The sequence below is a fragment of the Podarcis erhardii genome (genome assembly GCF_964252035.2).
Source record: "Podarcis erhardii genome assembly, chromosome: 7".
NCBI classification, from domain to species: domain Eukaryota; kingdom Metazoa; phylum Chordata; class Lepidosauria; order Squamata; family Lacertidae; genus Podarcis; species Podarcis erhardii.
In genome coordinates this window covers 25,949,365-25,967,954 of record NC_138511.1, presented here as the reverse complement: position 1 = coordinate 25,967,954, position 18,590 = coordinate 25,949,365, and the positions used below count along the sequence as shown (strand labels likewise).

Sequence of the window (18,590 nt, the reverse complement as noted above, 5' to 3'; positions counted from 1 at the left end):
GTGTCAGAACTAGACTGAGAATAATCCCTCCAGCAAAGTGTAACTGCCCATGCCATTTTTATGTTTGCAAAAATAAATCCCAGGGAATGGATATATAATGGCAAGAATTCCAAGGAAATGATTTAATTCATATTTGCATCGCTAGTGAAACGCTCACGCCACCCTCTCTCTGTTTCCCAAAGCCAGAAACCTTCAGTTATGCTAACAGCCCATTTTGATTCCACTTCACTGATGAAAACTTGTCCCCAAAGGCTTGTCCCCTAAGCCCAACTTGTCCCCTAAGCCCAAAGGCTCTAGTCCCCTAAGCCCAAAACTTGTCCCCTAAGCCCAAAGGCTCTAGACCAGCTTTCTCAACCTGCTGCCCCCTGTAGCTGTTGCTGGACTCCAACTCCCATCAGCCCCAACAAGCATGACCAATGCTCAGGGATAGTGGAGTCCAACAACTGGAAGGTGCCAAGTTTGAGCAAAGCTGTTCTAAGTTTCTCAGCCATGTTTTGCCCTTCCTTTGTCCCCTGGAGTGGCTACAGATTTCAGTCAGATATTCCTTCAAAGGATAAGGGAACAATAACCCTCAAGGGATATGCCACACATTGCATCTGTAGACAGACAGAAGCCAACAACATCAGTGTAGTTTTAAGGCAGACACCTGGCTTTTAGCCACAGTTGTCATCTTTGCAGAGGACAACGAAGTCCCTGGAGCACATTGGCTCACTTATGATGACCAATAGGCTGGTAGCAGTTTGAGAGGATCTTGCTTTGTACAAACAGTGTCCATATATATATATATACTTTATATTTTAAAAAATCTATTTAATTATCCAGCAACAATTATACACTGCTTGACTGTGGTAAAATCTCTTTGCAGCTTACAAATGTATGCCATGCCTTTTTAGGTAAAGGACCCCTGGATGGTTAAGTCCAGTCAAAGGAGACTGGGGGTTGCTGCGCTCATCTCGCTTTCAGGCTGAGGGAGCCAGCGTTTGTCCACAGTTAGTTTTCCAGGTCATGTGGCTAGCATGACTAAACCACTTCTGGTGCAACGGAACACCGTGACGGAAGCCAGAGTGCACGGAAACGCTGTTTACCTTCCTGCCGCAGCGGTACCTATTTATCTACTTGCACTAGTGCGCTTTCAAACTGCTAGGTTGGCAGGAGCTGGGAAAGAGCAACCGGAGCTCAACCTGTTATGGGATTCAAAGCGCCGACCTTCTGATCAGCAAGCCCAAGAGGCTCAGTGGTTTAGACCAGCAGCTAGCATTCAGAATCATTACTACACCTGAACATGGGGGCAAAGTAGAAACTTACTAATACTGCCGGCTATTGACAGCCTTATCTTCCACTTGCTTTTTTTGGTAGTCTTTTATCAATGCACAGACCTACTTTGATACAGCTGGGGAAAGGAAGTTGAGGGAAGGGAACAGCCAAACAGCATCAACTACTAAAATGGGTGGGTGTGAGAGGAAGGAAGCATCAGGACTTACAGTAGAGGAAGATGTGCTCTTATCAGGAGCTGCATACCGGAAAAATATTCCTACTTTGTCTACCGACACTGGACTGACTTGTTCCCAGCCATTTACTCTCACTTGCAGCTGGTGAATTCTTAGGTCGTGTGTGTGCCTGTTAAGTTTTAAAATAAAGCAGATTAACATTAAGGCCAAAGGAACAGTGAAGAGTTTCCAGATTCACCTTGTTGCAAAAAAATAAAATAAAAGAGCATTATCTCTTGACAGCAAAACTAAATGCTTCCCGGTTAAAGGACCAGTTGACTTTCACTAGCACAACACTATTGGGTCATATGAAGCTGCCTTATACAGAGTCAGACCACTGGTCCAGGAACCTCTGGACTGTCTCAACCAGGGATAGCGAACCTCTGGTCTGCCAGGTGTTGCTGGACAACAACTCTCTTTATCTCTGACCATCTGGCTATGCTAGCTGGGGATGATGGGAGCTGGAATCCAACAACATGTGAAGGGTTAACAGTTCCCTGCACCTTGTCCACATTTAGCCATGGCTCTCCAGGCTTTCAGATAGGGGATCTCAGCCTTACTGGGAGCTGCTGCAACAGATCCTGGAACTTGCTGCATGGAGCACACTGGAGCTTGCAGTTGATCCACTAAAGGGCCATTCAAATTCCAGTTAAAGGTTACCTTCTCCAAGGTGCACAGTCAAGAGCTGAAGCATCGAAATGCAAGTGGATAATCACAATGTGGTTTCAGTATGTGTCACCTGTGTCGCTGTTTCCCTTTGGCTTCAAATGCAAAGGGAACCTCTTCACCAGTAAGAACTTCTCGCCACTCGCTGACTTTATGCGTGCCATCCAGAAACGATCCGTTTTCCTCTGGGATGACTCCTGGGCTTCCGCTGTGAGAGAGAGCAGCACTAAAAGCAAAAGTCATACCAGACTGTCAGTTTTTGTGTGGACCTTGCTTTGCCAACTTCAAAGTCTTCAGTGTCTATCCTACGCAGACAAACATATAAACTTGGCGCCTCCAACAATGGCAGAATTCCTCTGATCGGGAGGAATTTGCTCCGTGGAAATCAGGGTCTGGCCGCCACGGCGAAGGCGGAGACCCACTAAAAATCACAGGCGGGAGAAGCCTGTGAACGTGGGATTCGGCTGGCACCTTTTGCACCTCCCCTACTCGCGGGGAGACCCGGTTTCGGGGATCCGGAGCGACGTGGGGTGAGCGGCACAGTGCTTCGAATTGACTGCTTCTTTCACGGAGTGAAGCCGCACTGCTGTTGCCGGAGAGCGCTGACTTTTTCCTGTGGACAATTTGATCCTAAACAACTACCCGTGAGTAGAACGGAAAATTGGATTTTTAAACGTCTTAATTTGGCACCGAAACGGGGAGGTTTCAAACAGGAAGTCTGCCTCCCCCTTTTGTAAATAGATTGAAGCAAAGAGCTTGCAAGCTAAAGTCTTGGAAAGTCCTCTGTAAAGGATTAAACTTCCATCGGCTAAAATCATTAAACCCCCCTTGGAAGCAGGAGAAGGGGGGGGGGGAATTTGGGATTGCGTAAGCCTGCAGGAGAGAGTGAAGAAAGTTAAATTACCACTGCTCTGAACCTGGAAATGGGCTGCTAGTAAGACTGACGTTTTGGGAAAGTTCATTGACTGTGAATAAAACGTATCTTGACAGCTAGTTAAATAAGAGAAATACATTGTTTCCATTGTCTCCTTCTGCGTTTAAAAAGGAGTAAAAGTAACTGAAAATTGAAACTAATTTTATTGCTTGAACTGTGCTTAAAAGGACTGATACAAATAGAAATTGTTTCCCTCTAGAGGGAGCCTTTGAAACTGTTACAAGAGTTGAGCTGGTGGAATCTCCAGCTGCAAGATAAAAAACCGTGAGAACCAGGGATTGACCTTGGATAGGTTAAGAATGTCGACAGAAGAAGCCTTAGTGATTGCATTATGTAAGATAAGTGATTCATTGGAACAGCTCCACAAGAAGACGGATTTGATGACTATTAAAATTGATAAGTTGGGACAAAAAGTGACTAATTTGGGACAAAGAGTGAACATCTATACAGAAGCCGTTCAGGAATCGATGCAGGAATCTACTTTGGCGTGGCAGGCTGTGGAGAAGGCGAGGGAGAAAGTTGTTGTTGTTGAACCTAAAGTAATGTGGGTGGAGAGGGAGAGAGCCCCAGCCTTACAGAGGCAATTTGATGACTATAAGTTGTTGCCTTCTATGATTGAATTCAGAGAAGGTCAGATTTTGAGGATTGGAGCCCTGCTTGGACTGGAGAAGGAAAGTTGGATAGATCACCTCATGCAGGGATTTACTGACCTTTGGGACTTGGACCTGGGTCAGGAGGAGATTGGAGTTGTGGGGACTTTCAGATTTGGAGGGATTTTGAAACACGTCCTGAAATATCTTTTGGATTTTAGTTTTAATTACAGAGATTTGGCTGACCTGTCGAGAAGGAATAAAAACATTGCTAGGTCGGAGCTTCCCCGAGATCTATTCTTCAGCATCAAAGGAAGGAAATTAAGAACAAGATCAGCAGAAGACAAAGTAAAGTGCATGTATAAATATGAAGAAGACCTGCAGAAGGGACCTGGAAAAGAGTTAAGAGCCTCGGACAGAAGATCACCAGGTTGATGAACTATATGGAATTGACGGAAATGAGTGGCAGAATCCGAGACCAGGGAGAAGAGACGGTGGAAGAAGATTGGAAAAAGTTTAAAGTTTATTTATAGAAATACTGTAAAATTAATGAGTGTCAGAAAAATGTTGGAATGAAATTATAAGGCTTTAGTAGAAATGTTATAAGGAGTTAAGCATAAATAAGTATTATAGCATTAATGGAAAATAAGGTTAAAATAAGTTAAGATAATTATATGACAGAAAATATAGAAAGATGGAAAGGAATTGCTGAAACAATTAATAGAAGTGGAATACAAAAAGGGAGGTGAGAGGAGGTCGATGAAACAAGCGAATGAAAGATAAGGCATTGAAATGGTATTATGTATGTTTTTAAATTGTTTTTGCTTTGTTTTGTTTAGTCTAATGTGTTAATGTTGCGTTGTGTACTGTTTATATATTGTATCATATTGTTTTTTTCCTTTCTTTTTCTTCTTCATTGTAAGGTTTAAAAGTAATAAATATTATTTTTTAAAAAACAACAACAACATATAAACTTGCTTTTCCCTTGCGTTTTCATGACACAACAATTTGGGGCGGGGGGGGGGGGGCGGGAATCTCTCCGAACAAATCGGCCAGTCTGCTTCAAGAAAACGAATCCTTCCAACCTCTAGGTTTTTTTTGGGGGGGGGGGGTGCGAACACACACACACTTTAAAAACAAACCAAAGCGACATACAAATTGCGGGACAAGGACAACTGTGACTTTAAGGAAGAGTGGGAGCTTTTTACAGCTTATCTAAAAAGACAACAAAATGAATTGGGACTCCTTGGCAGGTTTTGAATAAGCATACACACATTTATTAAGCGTCAACACAATAGATAGATAATGTAAGAATATGTATAATTTTACAACATGCAGAGAATAATATGTGCTGAGAAATCAGAGAGAGGAGCTTAGGGAAGTCTCTTGGGGGGAGGGTTTGTAGGGGGGAAATAATGAATATGATATGTTTTGATAATTTGCTATGTGGAATTCGTTAATAAAAATATTTTAAAAACAAACAAACAAACTAAATCAAGATCTGCATTCACCTCCTCCTCCCCACCCCAAATTCCTTACCGGGTCGGTGTTGTTGTCAAAGTGGCAAACCACAGAGTGCAACCCGTGTGATTTCGCAGGGCAAATGGCACAAAAGGCTGCCTGCGTTTTGGCGTCTTCATTTCAGCTGTGAGGGAAGGAGGGAAAAGAAGTTAGGAAGCTATGGGCACTGACCTGCAGGGCTTATTCTTCTCTTGCTGGGATCAGACGCTGCTCCAGCTACGGGCACCGTTCCTAGCTTGACCAGCTGAATACAGCCTTCTCCCAAATTTTCAAATGCTGGGCTACAGATCACCCTCTCCCAAAAATTCCCAGTCAGCTGGATTAGATTGTTCATTTGCCTGAAACACTGCAAACGGTGTGTTGTGCATTGCTTCCAGTTAAGGAGAAGCCTAGCATCCTTGCCTGCTGCACAACATCATGCGTGGGAGAAGTAAATACTTTCCTTTTTTCCATGGGTAAAGCCGGGGGGGGGGGGAGCTAGTGAAAAAGGTAGGATACAAACCCCATTTCACTCAAAATGGGGCCAGCCTTTGAGTTGTTATATATTAGTTTGTGAAGCCTGAGTGGAAATTTACTTAAGAATATTTTGTGAGTTTGCATTTTTGTGATAGAGCCGGTGCAGGTGTAGGTGCAGAGTTAGGTTTAAGAGAACTTTCTGCAGAGACATCAGAGAGCTATAGCTCAGAAGTTAAGATAGAATCAAAACGGTGTGTTCATGTCTTAAGGATTTTTAGCCTTATAAAGATTACGCAATCATTAAACAAACGTATTGTTAGGTTATGCACAGATACTAATAGTTATAAGATGAGAAATTAATAGCCATTAGCGGCAATATTAAAAGGTATAAAAGCAGGGCTCAGCTTTAGGACCAAGCCGTACAGAGTGGTTCATCATTCATAAAGTTTCTGTTACTTTGTTTCTACGTTTGTAAGTCTATGAACTTTTGCTGGGAAAGGCCATGAATGTTCATTTACTTTATGCTAAATAAAATAAAAACCCCTACTGGACATCTGTCTGTCCAGTGGGAATCTGATTGAAACATTTGCTGAGCCTACACACTAGGAGAGACTGCTGGGAACTCAAGGACTGCACCCTTCTTCTCAGGCCCTGGATTCCACAGCAACATTAATTTTACCCCTAACACACCAACGTGTGAAGTAAGTTCACCGGAAATGACATTTCCAGTAAGTGGATGCTTAGGTTTTTATTTATTTACACCATTCGAAAAAAGGGAAGTGAGAAATCTAACTGGGCATGTCCACAGGAGCTCAATAAAGCCTGGCCAGCTTTGATAAAAAAAGGTTCATATTGAGTTTGATCAACACATATCCCAATGTCCAGTAGGATTTAATTATGCAACACTGCAAGCAATTTAACAGATCACATTGGCTCCTTTTGACAAGTGACACAGAAGCAACAACTATCTGCTATACAAGACATTTCTGGGAAAGAGCAAAGCATCTCAACTTTGCAATACAGTACCTCTAGCATACATCTGGTGCTCTAGGTTAGTCAGACTGGCTGTACTCCTAGTTCTAAGGTAGACAAGAGGAAGGCCTGGCAGACAGGAAAGACAACATTAGCAAGGAAGGGGAAAATGCAGATATACAGGCAAGATTGTTGCACATACCCAAAGGAGGGGAAGTTATGAGCAGAAAGGGTATCACACGGCCAGAGAAAGAGCCCCTGTCATTGAGCTGGTTTACATGCAACACCAAGCCATGGTTAATATAAACCATGAACAATGAACCATCATGGGTGTGGCTGACCTGTGGTTAATAAGCCATGGTTAAGATGCTAGGCCAGCTTTGGACAATCAAATTAAACCATGGTTTAGCGCTGCATGTGAACCAGGACAATGGGGGTGTGAAATACCGCAACAAAAATATAGTGATATGGGGAGAAAGTTGGTGCAAAAGAAAGCTTTTCATTTTCAGGATTTTGTATCGAAGAAATCATTTATTTATTTTTAAAAGACAGAGATCAAAGGTTTTAACAGAGGCCACAATGCAGTATTTTCCCTTGGGTATCAAGGACGCTCCTACCATCTCAGTCACTCTCTCTCAGAGTTGTTAATACCACGAGGGATGTAAGACCAGAGGCATCTGACTGGGAAGCAGTCCCGAGGCAAAGGAGTGAGGATGGGAAGATCTAGGGTTTAGAAGTCGCTTCAGCACCCATTCACAGTCTTCTCAATCTGAGTGGGGCTTGTGCCCATACAGCTAGGAGAGCGGGAAGGAAGGTCATGCAAGAGCCAGAATCCTGGTTAAGAGATTGGGAGTGGTTGGCAGTGCAGGTAGGAGCTTGGGACAAACATTGGGAAGTTGGGCTTGAGGCCACACAGGAGACTGAAAGGGTGTTGGTGTGGATGTCCACTGCGAGTAGGGTGTAAACATGAAATAAAGTGAGCCAGAAAGGGCTCTGTGGCCTGGTTACACTACCAACAGACCTTTTGTGTAATAGAGTATTATGCACATAGAAGTTACAGACAGGTGGTAACAAGCGCTCAGTTTGAAGCCGAATTGCCCAACAGCAAATTATCAGAGAGGAATGAAGCATAGAGTGGGGAGAACTCTAAAGGCAGTGCCCTAAGCATTCTACTAAGAGCAATATTATGACGGTCTCATTCTACAACTATAGTGCAGCATGTGCAATCACAAGCTAAAAAAACAAAAACCCACTGTAATAGAATAAAAGTCATACCTTGTCCGAAGGATGGAGGATCAACTGAAGAGCCCATCCAGTCTTCAGATTCAACTTCCTCTACTTCCTTCTCCTGCTTGCAATAATCTGCCATCCATGATTGCTTGGTGCTGGCATACTGCTCTAGAGACAGACAGAGAAACAGAAGAAGAAGAAAAAGAAAATATAGCACAGGTCAGGTTGAAGCTAAAAAAAATGCACAACCAATGACTTCTCTGGTGCCTGCAGAGTTCCTTTCCCCCAAAAAATTAGGCTTAGAGAAAGATGCAAACAAAGCCAAGGGTTGCAGCCAATGCTAGTTCTACTGATAACAGACCCACTGAAATTAATGGGCAAGACTAACTTAGGCTGGTTAAATTCAGTGGGTTTACTACCCCACAGGCCTGACATACCGATTAACACAGTAGTTATGTTGATGTCCAAACGATGCTTTGCTTTCACTTCCAGCTTCAACCGGGAAGGGTGGAGGCGGCTGGCTAACTGCTGCTGCCAGGACACAGAGCAAGGCCAGGGCTCAATAAAAGGCTCCCAGCCTGGGAGAAACAGAGGAAAACAGACCAATCATCACGGTGGGTTAAAACACGGATTTTGAATGCCAGTCATACCAGTTTCACACATGCTGCAGTGCATTTTATGTTATTATGCTTTATTGGAGTAACTACAGCTTCAAATGCAAGCAGAAGTACCCCAGTCTAACTACCTGCTTCTCAGGTAGCATAAAAACAGAAACAGGTGTGTTTTTTTCTCTTTCTTTTTTAAAAAAGAGTATTCTCAGATGTACAGCAAACTCAGGTAAATGGCTGCTAGCCATGGTGGCTAAAGCAGCATCTTTCTGAGTGCCAAATGCTGGGAATACACAAACACTTATCCTCAAGGGTGGCAAACCCTTTTTAGCCTGAGAGTCATGTTTCCTTTTGTGCGACTTTCCAGGGGGCCACAATGGCAGTGGTGGATGGGGCCAGAGGCAAAAGTGTACAGAGCAATGAATGTAAATGTTGCCTCTGTACAGTAGGCTACACACACACACACACCTCTCTGCCCTCCATCCAGGCAAACAAGAGGCGTTATCGGAGTCCAAGGACACATTCCAGCCAGACAAAAACACACAAGGAAGGGGCAAAGCAGGGGCAGTAGGTGGTGACCACCACAGGAAAACCCTGAGGACCAGATAGAGGAGCTTGAAGAGCCACGTTTGGTCACAAAGCTCCCCACCCTTCTTACCCGAAAGCTCGCGGTTATAGTAATCTCCCGAGAGTGTAAAATTCGCATAACCTTCAGGGCTGGCTCTTAGATGCTGGAGAAAATTCAGGTCTGAAATTAAACCATTTATACAAAAATTGATGAGCAACTTTTCAACCATTTAAAAATAAATAAATCATATCCCCTCCCAGCCTCAGTCCATAGTTAACAAACATTTTTCAGTTCATCACTTTGTGAGAGGGTGCTCTAAAGGACTCTATCCAGGTACACATTTAACCCACACAAAACGACACATACACCCCCCCTTGTCACTTTTTTTTCTTTTTAAACCACAATGAAGCATCAGAAGTAGTTGTAACAAATAATAATAATAATAATAATAATAATTTATTATTTGTACCCCGCCCATCTGGCTGGGTTTCCCCAGCCACTCTGGGCGGCTTCCAACAGAGATAAAAAATACACTAAAATGTCACATATTAAAAACTTCCCTGAACAGGGCTGCCTTCAGATGTCTTCTGAATGTCAGGTAGTTGTCCATCGCCTTGACATCCGATGGGAGGGCATTCCACAGGGCGGGCGCCACCACCGAGAAGGCCCTCTGCCTGGTTCCCTGCAACTTGGCCTCTCGCAGTGAGGGAACCGCCAGAAGGCCCTCGGAGCTGGACCTCAGTGTCCGGGCAGAACGATGGGGGAGGAGACGCTCCTTCAGATATACTGGACCGAGGCCATTTAGGGCTTTAAAGGTCAGCACCAACACTTTGAATTGTGCTCGGAAACGTACTGGGAGCCAATGTAGGTCTTTCAAGACCGGTGTTATATGGTCTCGGCGGCCGCTCCCAGTCACCAGTCTAGCTGCCGCATTCTGTATTAGTTGTAGTTTCCGGGTCACCTTCAAAGGTAGCCCCACGTAGAGCGCATTGCAGTAGTCCAAGCGGGAGATAACCAGAGCATGTACCACTCTGGCGAGACAGTCCGCAGGCAGATAGGGTCTCAGCCTACGTACCAGATGGAGCTGGTAAACAGCTGCCCTGGATACAGATTTGACCTGTGCCTCCATGGACAGCTGTGAGTCCAAAATGACTCCCAGGCTGCGCACCTGGTCCTTCAGGGGCACAGTTACCCCATTCAGGACCAGGGAATCCTCCACACCTGCCCGCCTCCTGTCCCCCAAAAACAGTACTTCTGTCTTGTCAGGATTCAACCTCAATCCAACAAAAGCTGGATCCCAAGTGGGCGGAGAAGAGGGGGGCTCTCAAAGGTGCAAAACAAAGGCAAATTAAATGGCATCACGTTTCCAAGATATTCTTCCTTGGAGTACTTAGATGTACAGCATTGTGTCCTATACCCATGAACTGTAAACAAACAAGCCTAATTAACTTTGAGTATCTTCAGAAATGCGTTGGGCCATTAATTGCTCCTTTTCAGTTTTTTGCTCTTTTAAGACTCCACCTCTCCTTTCTTCCTCCTCTAGTACTCAAAATGCTTTACTGGCAGACCTGCTTGATATAATAATAATAATAATAATAATAATAATAATAATAATAATAATAATAATAATAATAATAATAATTTATAATTTATACCCCGCCCATCTGGCTGGGCCTCCCCAGCCACTCTGGGCGGCTTCCAAAAGAATATTAAAATACTATGATACATCAAACATTAAAAGCATCCCTAAACAGGGCTGCCTATTAACAGTGGGTTGAGACTGATGGATTCATTGGTTTTGTGGAGACTGGTATGTAGCCCAGCAACCCTGCTTGAAGCCTCAGGTGTTGCCTTCCTAAACTCACTCTTTCTCTTAAAGGCACTTAACACCCGGGGCACTTAACACCCGGGGCATGCTTTTCTTTCCCTGTTAATGGAGGAAGATGCTGGGTAAATTCTGATTAATGCTAGGCATTATTCCAAAAGCCCACCTTGCTGTACAAGGGCTGATCCTCAGGTTCTTGCAAACTTGCAATTCTACATACCACACCCTGACCAGCATTGAGCGTTGACTGAAACTTATGTGGCTAACTTCCCAAGAGAAGAGATTACAGGATGGATTTCCAAGAACCTTAAAATGCCCTCATCACTCCAAGATTCCCCAGCCTCAACGAACTGAAATGCAAGCCATGTGACAACCAGCAAACTCTGCAGCAACGGCTGCAAATAAAGTGGGAATATTTACGTGAAAAGGTTAGCTCGGCTAAGGGAACATCACAGTCCATGCAGTCGTCGATAAAGCAAATGCAGATGCTGTCTGCTTTAATTTCTACTCCAGAGATTAAGCGCAGAGCCATGGGGCCCTGGATATCACGGTGGCTGGAATCCAACGGTGCACACTTCAAAGGCTCGGCGTTCTTGAACAACCAACTTGCTGCTTTCTTCAGCTGACCTGAGTGCAAAACAAGCAAACAATCAAGACACCTACTAAGCAATACAAAGCAGGAAGGACGTCAAAAGAAAACTGCTTCTGTCCCAATAATGCAGGCTTGTCCCTTTGTACTTGAAAACATTAGGTAAAGGTAAAGGGACCCCTGACCATTAGGTCCAGTCGTGGCAAACTCTGGGGTTGTGACGCTCATCTCGCTTTATTGGCCGAGGGAGCCGGCGTACAGCTTCCGGGTCATGTGGCCAGCATGACTAAGCCGCTTCTGGCGAACCAGAGCAGCACACGGAAACACCGTTTACCTTCGCGCCAGAGTGGTACCTATTTATCTACTTGCACTTTGATGTGCTTTCAAACTGCTAGGTTGGCAGGAGCAGGGACCGAGCAACGGGAGCTCACCCCGTCGCGGGGATTCGAACTGCCAACCTTCTGATTGGCAAGTCTTAGGCTGTGTGGTTTAACCCACAGCACCTGGGTTGAGCTAAAAATAAAATAAAAACAGAAGCCTTCAAAGTGCCACCAGGTTAATATTAGCTATCAATCTAATTGGAAACACATTTCCTTTACTATCCCTTGAGCACACCCAAGGCCAAAGAAACTCCCTCCATGCCTATATACGTAGCCAGAAGGAATAAAATCATGCTTTGAGCAGCCAAAAACCCTTGCCAAGTAGGACCATACCTCTTTCCCCACCAAAGCAGCTTTATTGCCATCCTGACTGTTTAATTTATTTGGATGGTCTAGGAGGAAGGTTATAGACCTCCAGGTATAGGGCAGTATATAAATTCAATAAGTAATAATACATAATAATAAACTGATAAGAACGATTTATATTGGTAGTCTTCAACTTATTCCAACCTTTAACACAAAAGTGCACTTTTGTATGGTGGTAGTGCTGCTGCAGCCCTTCTTAGATCAGGCCATGGCCTGGTAGCAGGTCCACCCCTCTAGTTGAAAATCACATCTTCACAAAAATGGGGTAAGGACAATCAATGTTATGGCACTGAGGGGCAGGGGAGGGGGAGAGATGAGGAAAAAAAGTTGTGGACCGACAATATTGTCCACCTGCAAAGGGTGGAATGTACTCCTGTTTTGCTGCGGCAAACTATTATAAGGATGATTTTATAACATCTGCAAGTCACACAAAAATAACCATACCTTGGCATACCAATAGAGCTTTGCGGCAGTCATCTAGGCTAAACCCCAGTTCCTGCAGTCGGGCCAGCTGCAACTCTGCAATTAAATAGTAAGTTGCTATTAAGGCCTGAACACATATTCACTTCCTGCTGTTTCCCCTCCAAAATATTTTATGGAAGCGGTCAATTGCAAAACACAAGGAACAATTCTATTTTCAAGAAAAGTAGTATTATCAGTGTAGCATAAACAGTTAACACACTTAGCAAGGTTGGGGACAAGTCAACCAGAGTAAGACTGTAGATATACTGCTGTCATTATGAAGCCACATCCCAACTGCCTAGAACTGCTATAACAATATATAAGCTGTCATACTGGCTGAGTTCCGATTGCCATCTTTGCTTAAGTTGAGATAGGAACGCGCTTTTTGGCTGCAAGCAGGCAAGCAAATCAGGAAGTCTTCCATTCCTGTGTCAGCTGAACCGGGAATCTGTGGTTATTAAGCAGGAAATTATTCCCAAGTTGTTAACCATGGTTTCCTGGTTTAGATGACAACATGGATGGACTTCCTGGTATGTTTGCTCACTCAAAGGCAAGAAATATGAGAGTATATGACACTGGATGTCATATCTGTACCAAGCATTGAAAAATGTAATTAATAAAGGATTTTTTGCGGGGAGGCAGATAAGCAAGCGATACGATTGTGATCACATTCAGACAATCTTCTTTTTATTGTATCATTTATTATTTTCATTTCTATATTTTAGTTAAATGAATTAATCAAACTACCCACGTATGTCGTACTAAATCTTATGCATGACCTCAGCAATGGATGACTTAAGGCGGAAGTAACACAAGTTTAACTTAAAAAAATGCATTCATACCAAGAACGGGATCCAAAGTGTGCTTGTACGTTTCTATGGTTTCTGACACCAGTCCTGGGATCTCATTTACCCAAGAGGAAGCAGCAGGAGAAGGAAAAGCTGTGGCCCTGGCATCTGAAGCAGCAGCCGGGTCTGGCACAGCGTTGCTGGTCTGACCAGGAATGGATTTTGCAATGGCCAGAAACAGCTGGACATCGTTGTAAGATAGTCTGATATCCAATGCTTGTAACTGAATCTAAATAAAAATTAGAAACAGCAGCAAAGAGAAATTAGCAAGTGGGAATGTCTACAGAATATAGAAGTGGACTAAAAACAAAAAAATTTTACTTGACCCTGTTAATTAAACCATTAAAAAACCCAAAACCCCCTATGTTTCTCTTTTAAAACAACCTGGTTTAAAATTAAATCAGAATCTAAAACACAAAGACAGATGTTAAATGTTACAAATCTCTCAGAACTGGAGCCATGAACTTTCTATCAAATGATGGAGTTTAAAGCAGCAATGGGGACTCCAGATGTAGCACTCCAGATGTTGTTGGGCTGCAACTCCAGAAGCCCCATTCAACATGACAAACGGTCAGGGATGAAATGAGCAGCCTCTAGGAGACCACAGGATCCCCATCCCAGTGTTGAAATAATCCATTTATACCAAGGAAGAAAATGGGGGAAATATCTGCCCTGTGAAGCGAAGTAAATTGGCAAAAAAGTCACATATAAATTTCGGATTAGGATCTGTTCACTGGTGTCTGAATCCAACCCCTTGTTCCAAGAAGTACAATATTCCCCCCCCCCAGGTGTCCTAGGACACATCTTTGTTCCAAAAAGGCACATCTGTACAAGCAGCTATATAGCTTATTTTTGTTTAAAGAAAGGTTTCATGGAATTGTAGAGTTGGAGGGGACTGCAGCTGTCATCTAGTCCAACTGGCTGCGATTCAGGAATCGCAGCTGAATAATCCCTTACAGATGGCCATCCAACCTCTCTTTAAAAATCTCCAAGGAAGGAAGCCCACCAGCTTCCAAGGCAGCCCGTTCCACTGTCAAGCTGTTCTTGCTGTCAGAAAGTCCTTCTAATGTTTAGTTGGAATCTCCTTCCTTGTTATTTGAATCCACTGGTTCGGGACCTACCCTCTGGAGCAGCAGAAAACAAGCTTGCTCCATCTTCTAAGTGACAGCCCTTCAGATATTTGAAGATGGCTCTCATATCACTTCTCAGAATTCCCTTCTCCAGGCTAAACTTAACACAACCAACACCCAACTCACTCAATCAATCGTTTTACATGTTATTATGACACTTCCAAGGAAAGCAATTACGACACCCTTTGCAGGGTAGCTTGCATGTATATTTGAGAACGCTGAACACGCTCATTTAGAGAAGCCTGCCCCCATCCAGACGTTTGGGGAGGCAACTTCCATCAACCCCAGCCACCACAGGCTGATTTAGAGCATTACCTCTAAAACAGGCGGGAAGTCTTCACTGTTGAAGGCATCCAACAACCCTGAGCCACTTGGATATGAAGAGTTCCCCACAAGTTCAACTTGAATTAGTACAGGGTCGATGATTGAGAGTGCCGTTTCCTGCTCGTTTCCCAGTCGGCATGAAAAAACCTAGGTGACACGGAACAGAGATCAAGCACTATGTTTGTGGTCCTCCGCCAGCACAATTTTCTCCCTCCCCACACCCTGTGATACCCAAAATATGCTGCGGGGGGGGGGGACAGGGCAAGGCAGTGGATTTTTAAAGGCTGGTCCAAGTTATGGTGAGATACAGCTTTTATGCATCTGCTGGATTCTACCCTATTAGATTATTTAAAGCTCTTATGATACACTTTAGGAGACAGCTTCATTCTTTTTCTTGCCTGTTGTAGAAATTTTGATGTGCTGCCCTAGATGCTGTCTGATTTTTAATTGTGCTTTTATCGCTTCTTTAATTTTTTGTCTTTCATAGCATTACAATTCACACTCCATAGGGTTTAAGTTGCAGTGCAATAAAATACGATATAAGAAATGCAAGAAGCAACAAAATACAATTGAAGATCTATATGGATATTTAATGCTGACATGCTGCGGACCACCTGACCACAATTTGGGAACCCCTGCGGACCAGAGTTTGGGAACCCCTGCATTAGGATGACAGGTAAGCTTCCTCCGCTCCCAAAAAATAACATCATCACCTGCTAGAATTGCATCAGGCGGCAGGAGAGATGCACTCTTACCTCAATGCCAGACAAACTGCCTGAGAAAGGGCGATCCACTAGCTTGGGTTTGTATGTGAGAACCGTGGTCCCCTTCAGAATAATTGCATTGGTATCCACACAGGACATGTCTTCGACCACCACAAATTCAGTATCTGAAGGGAAACGTGACAAACATTTCTACTGTTGGTTAATGGGTTTTGGATACTGTCAACATTCTCTCTCCAGCTTAGTGTGGAAAGTCAGATGTCACAAAATGAGAAATTTAAGGTAAATAACAGCTTTTTAAAATTTCTGATGCATGGGACTCTCCATCAAGCATCACAGAAAGGTAGCTAATTCTCAGCAATGGCCAAATAACACACTTGGTTCAGCATTTCTGTTCATCTTTGCAGCCACATTCAACACTTCGCAGAACGCTGGGTGTCGACACAGAACTCCGAGAGCTACTGTCCCTAACCATAGTGGCAAACTCTAGAATGGGGTGTGGTATGGGCAGATAAGCGGGAGAAAAACCAGGGTTAACACAGACTGGCTGTTCTCTCCTCACCCTGTCAAGCAGGTCTATCCAGGCTGAACCCGAGTCATCCCTACTGTAATGGTTCAGGTCTGAAACTGCAGGTGTTCAACCTGCAAACTGAGTTCTGTGTTCATTATGGCAACAGGAACATAGGAAACTGTGCCTGATACTGAGACAGTATAATCTAGCTCAGCATTGTCCACACTGACTGGCAGTGGTCATCTGGGTTTTCAGGCAGGAAACTCTCCCAACTCCACCTGGAAATGCCAGAGATTGGGGCCTTCTATGTGTAAGGTAGATGCTCTGTCCCTGGGCTTCATCTCTCCCACTTTCACCCCCCACTGTATGACAGAATGATGCACAAATAATGTGGACGGAAGCATGGGTTGCCGCCATGGCAAAGCCTTGACCTCTGACTTCCCCCAGCCCTTCCCTTCCCAGCCTCCCGAGTTCTTGCCTTACCTGTCACATTTACCTTGACCTCCAACTGCTTTTCGGCGGAGACCTGAAGGGAAGAACGCTTTGTAACTATCCCACACTTCACTGCTTTGGGAACAACAGCGGCTTCACTGCTGTAATTGCGTTGTCGGGAAGGAGTGGCGCTGGACTCCTTTTTGGTGTCGCTGGGCGTCTGCAGGAAGTCGTGGACAAGCACTAGCCAATCGAAGATGAGAAACACGCGGAGGTTGTTCAGAACAACTGTGAAGCAGGAGGAATCCTTGGTAGATCTAGCGGGGAGAGATGTGAACAATGAGTATGTTTATGCACCTTCTATCAACCCCAACTGCCCACTTTTGAGCATCCATCATTTTGAAATTATTTTGGGGGAGTATTAAGCAAGCAAAGCTGATTACACGACAGTTGAGACCCATCTTTTGTTCTAGTATTGATGCTGTGACATCGCTGGTTCAAAAGGATATACCATATGTACTTGAATATAAGCTGACCTTCGGCTTATACTTGAGTGAGGCGGGCGGCGGCGGAGGGACGAGCCCTTTCTCACCACTCATCCCTCCACCGCCGCCCGCCTCTCACAAGGGCAGCCACAGGAGCCATGGCTGGGAGAGGCACTGTGCTGTGCCTCTCCCAACCGGGCGCCTATGCCTGCTCTTGCTAGTGGGGGGGGCAGAGGGACGAGCGGCGAAAAAGGAGCCCTATGGTGGCGGTGGCGGTGAAGGAGCGAGCAGCCCGAAAGCAGCCCTTTCGGGCTGCTTGTTCTTCTCCTCCTCCACTGCCGCCACCACCAGGTTTGTGGTGTGGTGAACCGGCTTATACTCGAGTCAATAAGTTTTCCCAGTTTTTTGTCCTAAAATTAGGTGCCTCGGCTTATATTTGGGTCGGCTTATACTCGAGTATATACGGTACTTGAAACAGCTCAGCAGCTTGGCATCGGTTCCTTAGCTGCCAGCTGTGCTCCAATATCCAGTCACACTAGTTTCATTTCAAGCCCCCTTGTTGGCTCCCCAAAGGCACCTGATTCGCCACCTTCAGAACAGAATGTTGGACTGTGATGGGCTTTTGGACTGATCCAGCAGGGGTCTTCTTATGTTCTAAATTATAAATGTTAATGGACCAAGTGATGCCGTAGAGACCATGAAATCTTGCCTGAAAAGGTGGCCTTGACACAGAGGCTCAAGTCCTCAGTGACCCTTAGCCTGCAGGCTGAAAACCAAGCTGAAGGCCACCTGTTCCACCTGAGCCAATACTGGGCTGTTTGTCTCATCTATCTTGGTCTCAGTGGCACGGTGATCTTGGGCTCCTCCTACCTGTAATGCAGCTCAATCTGTATTGCTCCTTGAGTACTGCTGTTCTTCGATGACTGGAAGATACAGTTGAATACATTTGGCATTCCCGAAGCCATCTTCTGCCCTGTGTACCGAGTGTCAAATGCCATCATGGAATGTGAAACCAAGTTGATGGATTTGGTTTGATTTGAGAAACCCTCAAAGAGCAATTTGGACTTCTTAAAGTCAAACCTAAAGGAATTTGAAGCAAGGGAGACCAAACAAAACAAAGCACCTCACAAAATGCTTCCAAACAGTTGCCAAATATTCTGCTCATATTTGCATATTGTAGTATACGCTTCCTCCACTTCCCCCAGAAGAACTGGGTTGTATCCAACTGAGTTTTACTCACGAGCAGACCCACTGAAATTAATGGACCAAAATGAGTGATCACTGTTCATTTCAATGGGTCTAGCATTGGATGCAACCTGTTGTGGCTGGTGGGAAAATTAAGTACAAGGAAATGGAGAGCTGGAACACGGTCAGTATGGAAAACAACAAGCTAGACGGGTCAATAGTTTGAGTTGGTGTGAGGAAACTTCCTGAGCTATTATTACCTAGCTAAGTGTAGGAGGGTAAGGAGAAAGGTTGTAATT

General features: G+C 44.5%; 1 protein-coding gene across 12 annotated transcripts in view; it reads right to left on the bottom strand.

Annotated features, from left to right (window-relative positions):
* Positions 1-18,590, bottom strand: part of VPS13D (vacuolar protein sorting 13 homolog D) — a 120,437-nt gene that overhangs the window by 60,551 nt on the left and 41,296 nt on the right. For 10 of the 12 annotated variants that reach the window (XM_081870637.1, XM_081870635.1, XM_081870636.1 and 7 more), the window contains 14 exons: positions 17,977-18,186; positions 16,673-16,938; positions 15,712-15,845; positions 14,948-15,103; positions 13,497-13,731; positions 12,637-12,711; positions 11,278-11,484; positions 9,123-9,212; positions 8,294-8,434; positions 7,902-8,024; positions 6,681-6,755; positions 5,217-5,322; positions 2,227-2,379; positions 1,482-1,617 (listed from right to left, as the gene is read on the bottom strand). In XM_081870637.1, coding sequence (XP_081726763.1) covers positions 1,482-1,617; positions 2,227-2,379; positions 5,217-5,322; positions 6,681-6,755; positions 7,902-8,024; positions 8,294-8,434; positions 9,123-9,212; positions 11,278-11,484; positions 12,637-12,711; positions 13,497-13,731; positions 14,948-15,103; positions 15,712-15,845; positions 16,673-16,938; positions 17,977-18,186 — 2,107 coding nt within the window. The remainder of the gene's footprint in view (positions 1-1,481; positions 1,618-2,226; positions 2,380-5,216; positions 5,323-6,680; positions 6,756-7,901; positions 8,025-8,293; positions 8,435-9,122; positions 9,213-11,277; positions 11,485-12,636; positions 12,712-13,496; positions 13,732-14,947; positions 15,104-15,711; positions 15,846-16,672; positions 16,939-17,976; positions 18,187-18,590) is intronic. The other 2 variants (XM_081870633.1, XM_081870634.1) reach the window with 1 other exon arrangement.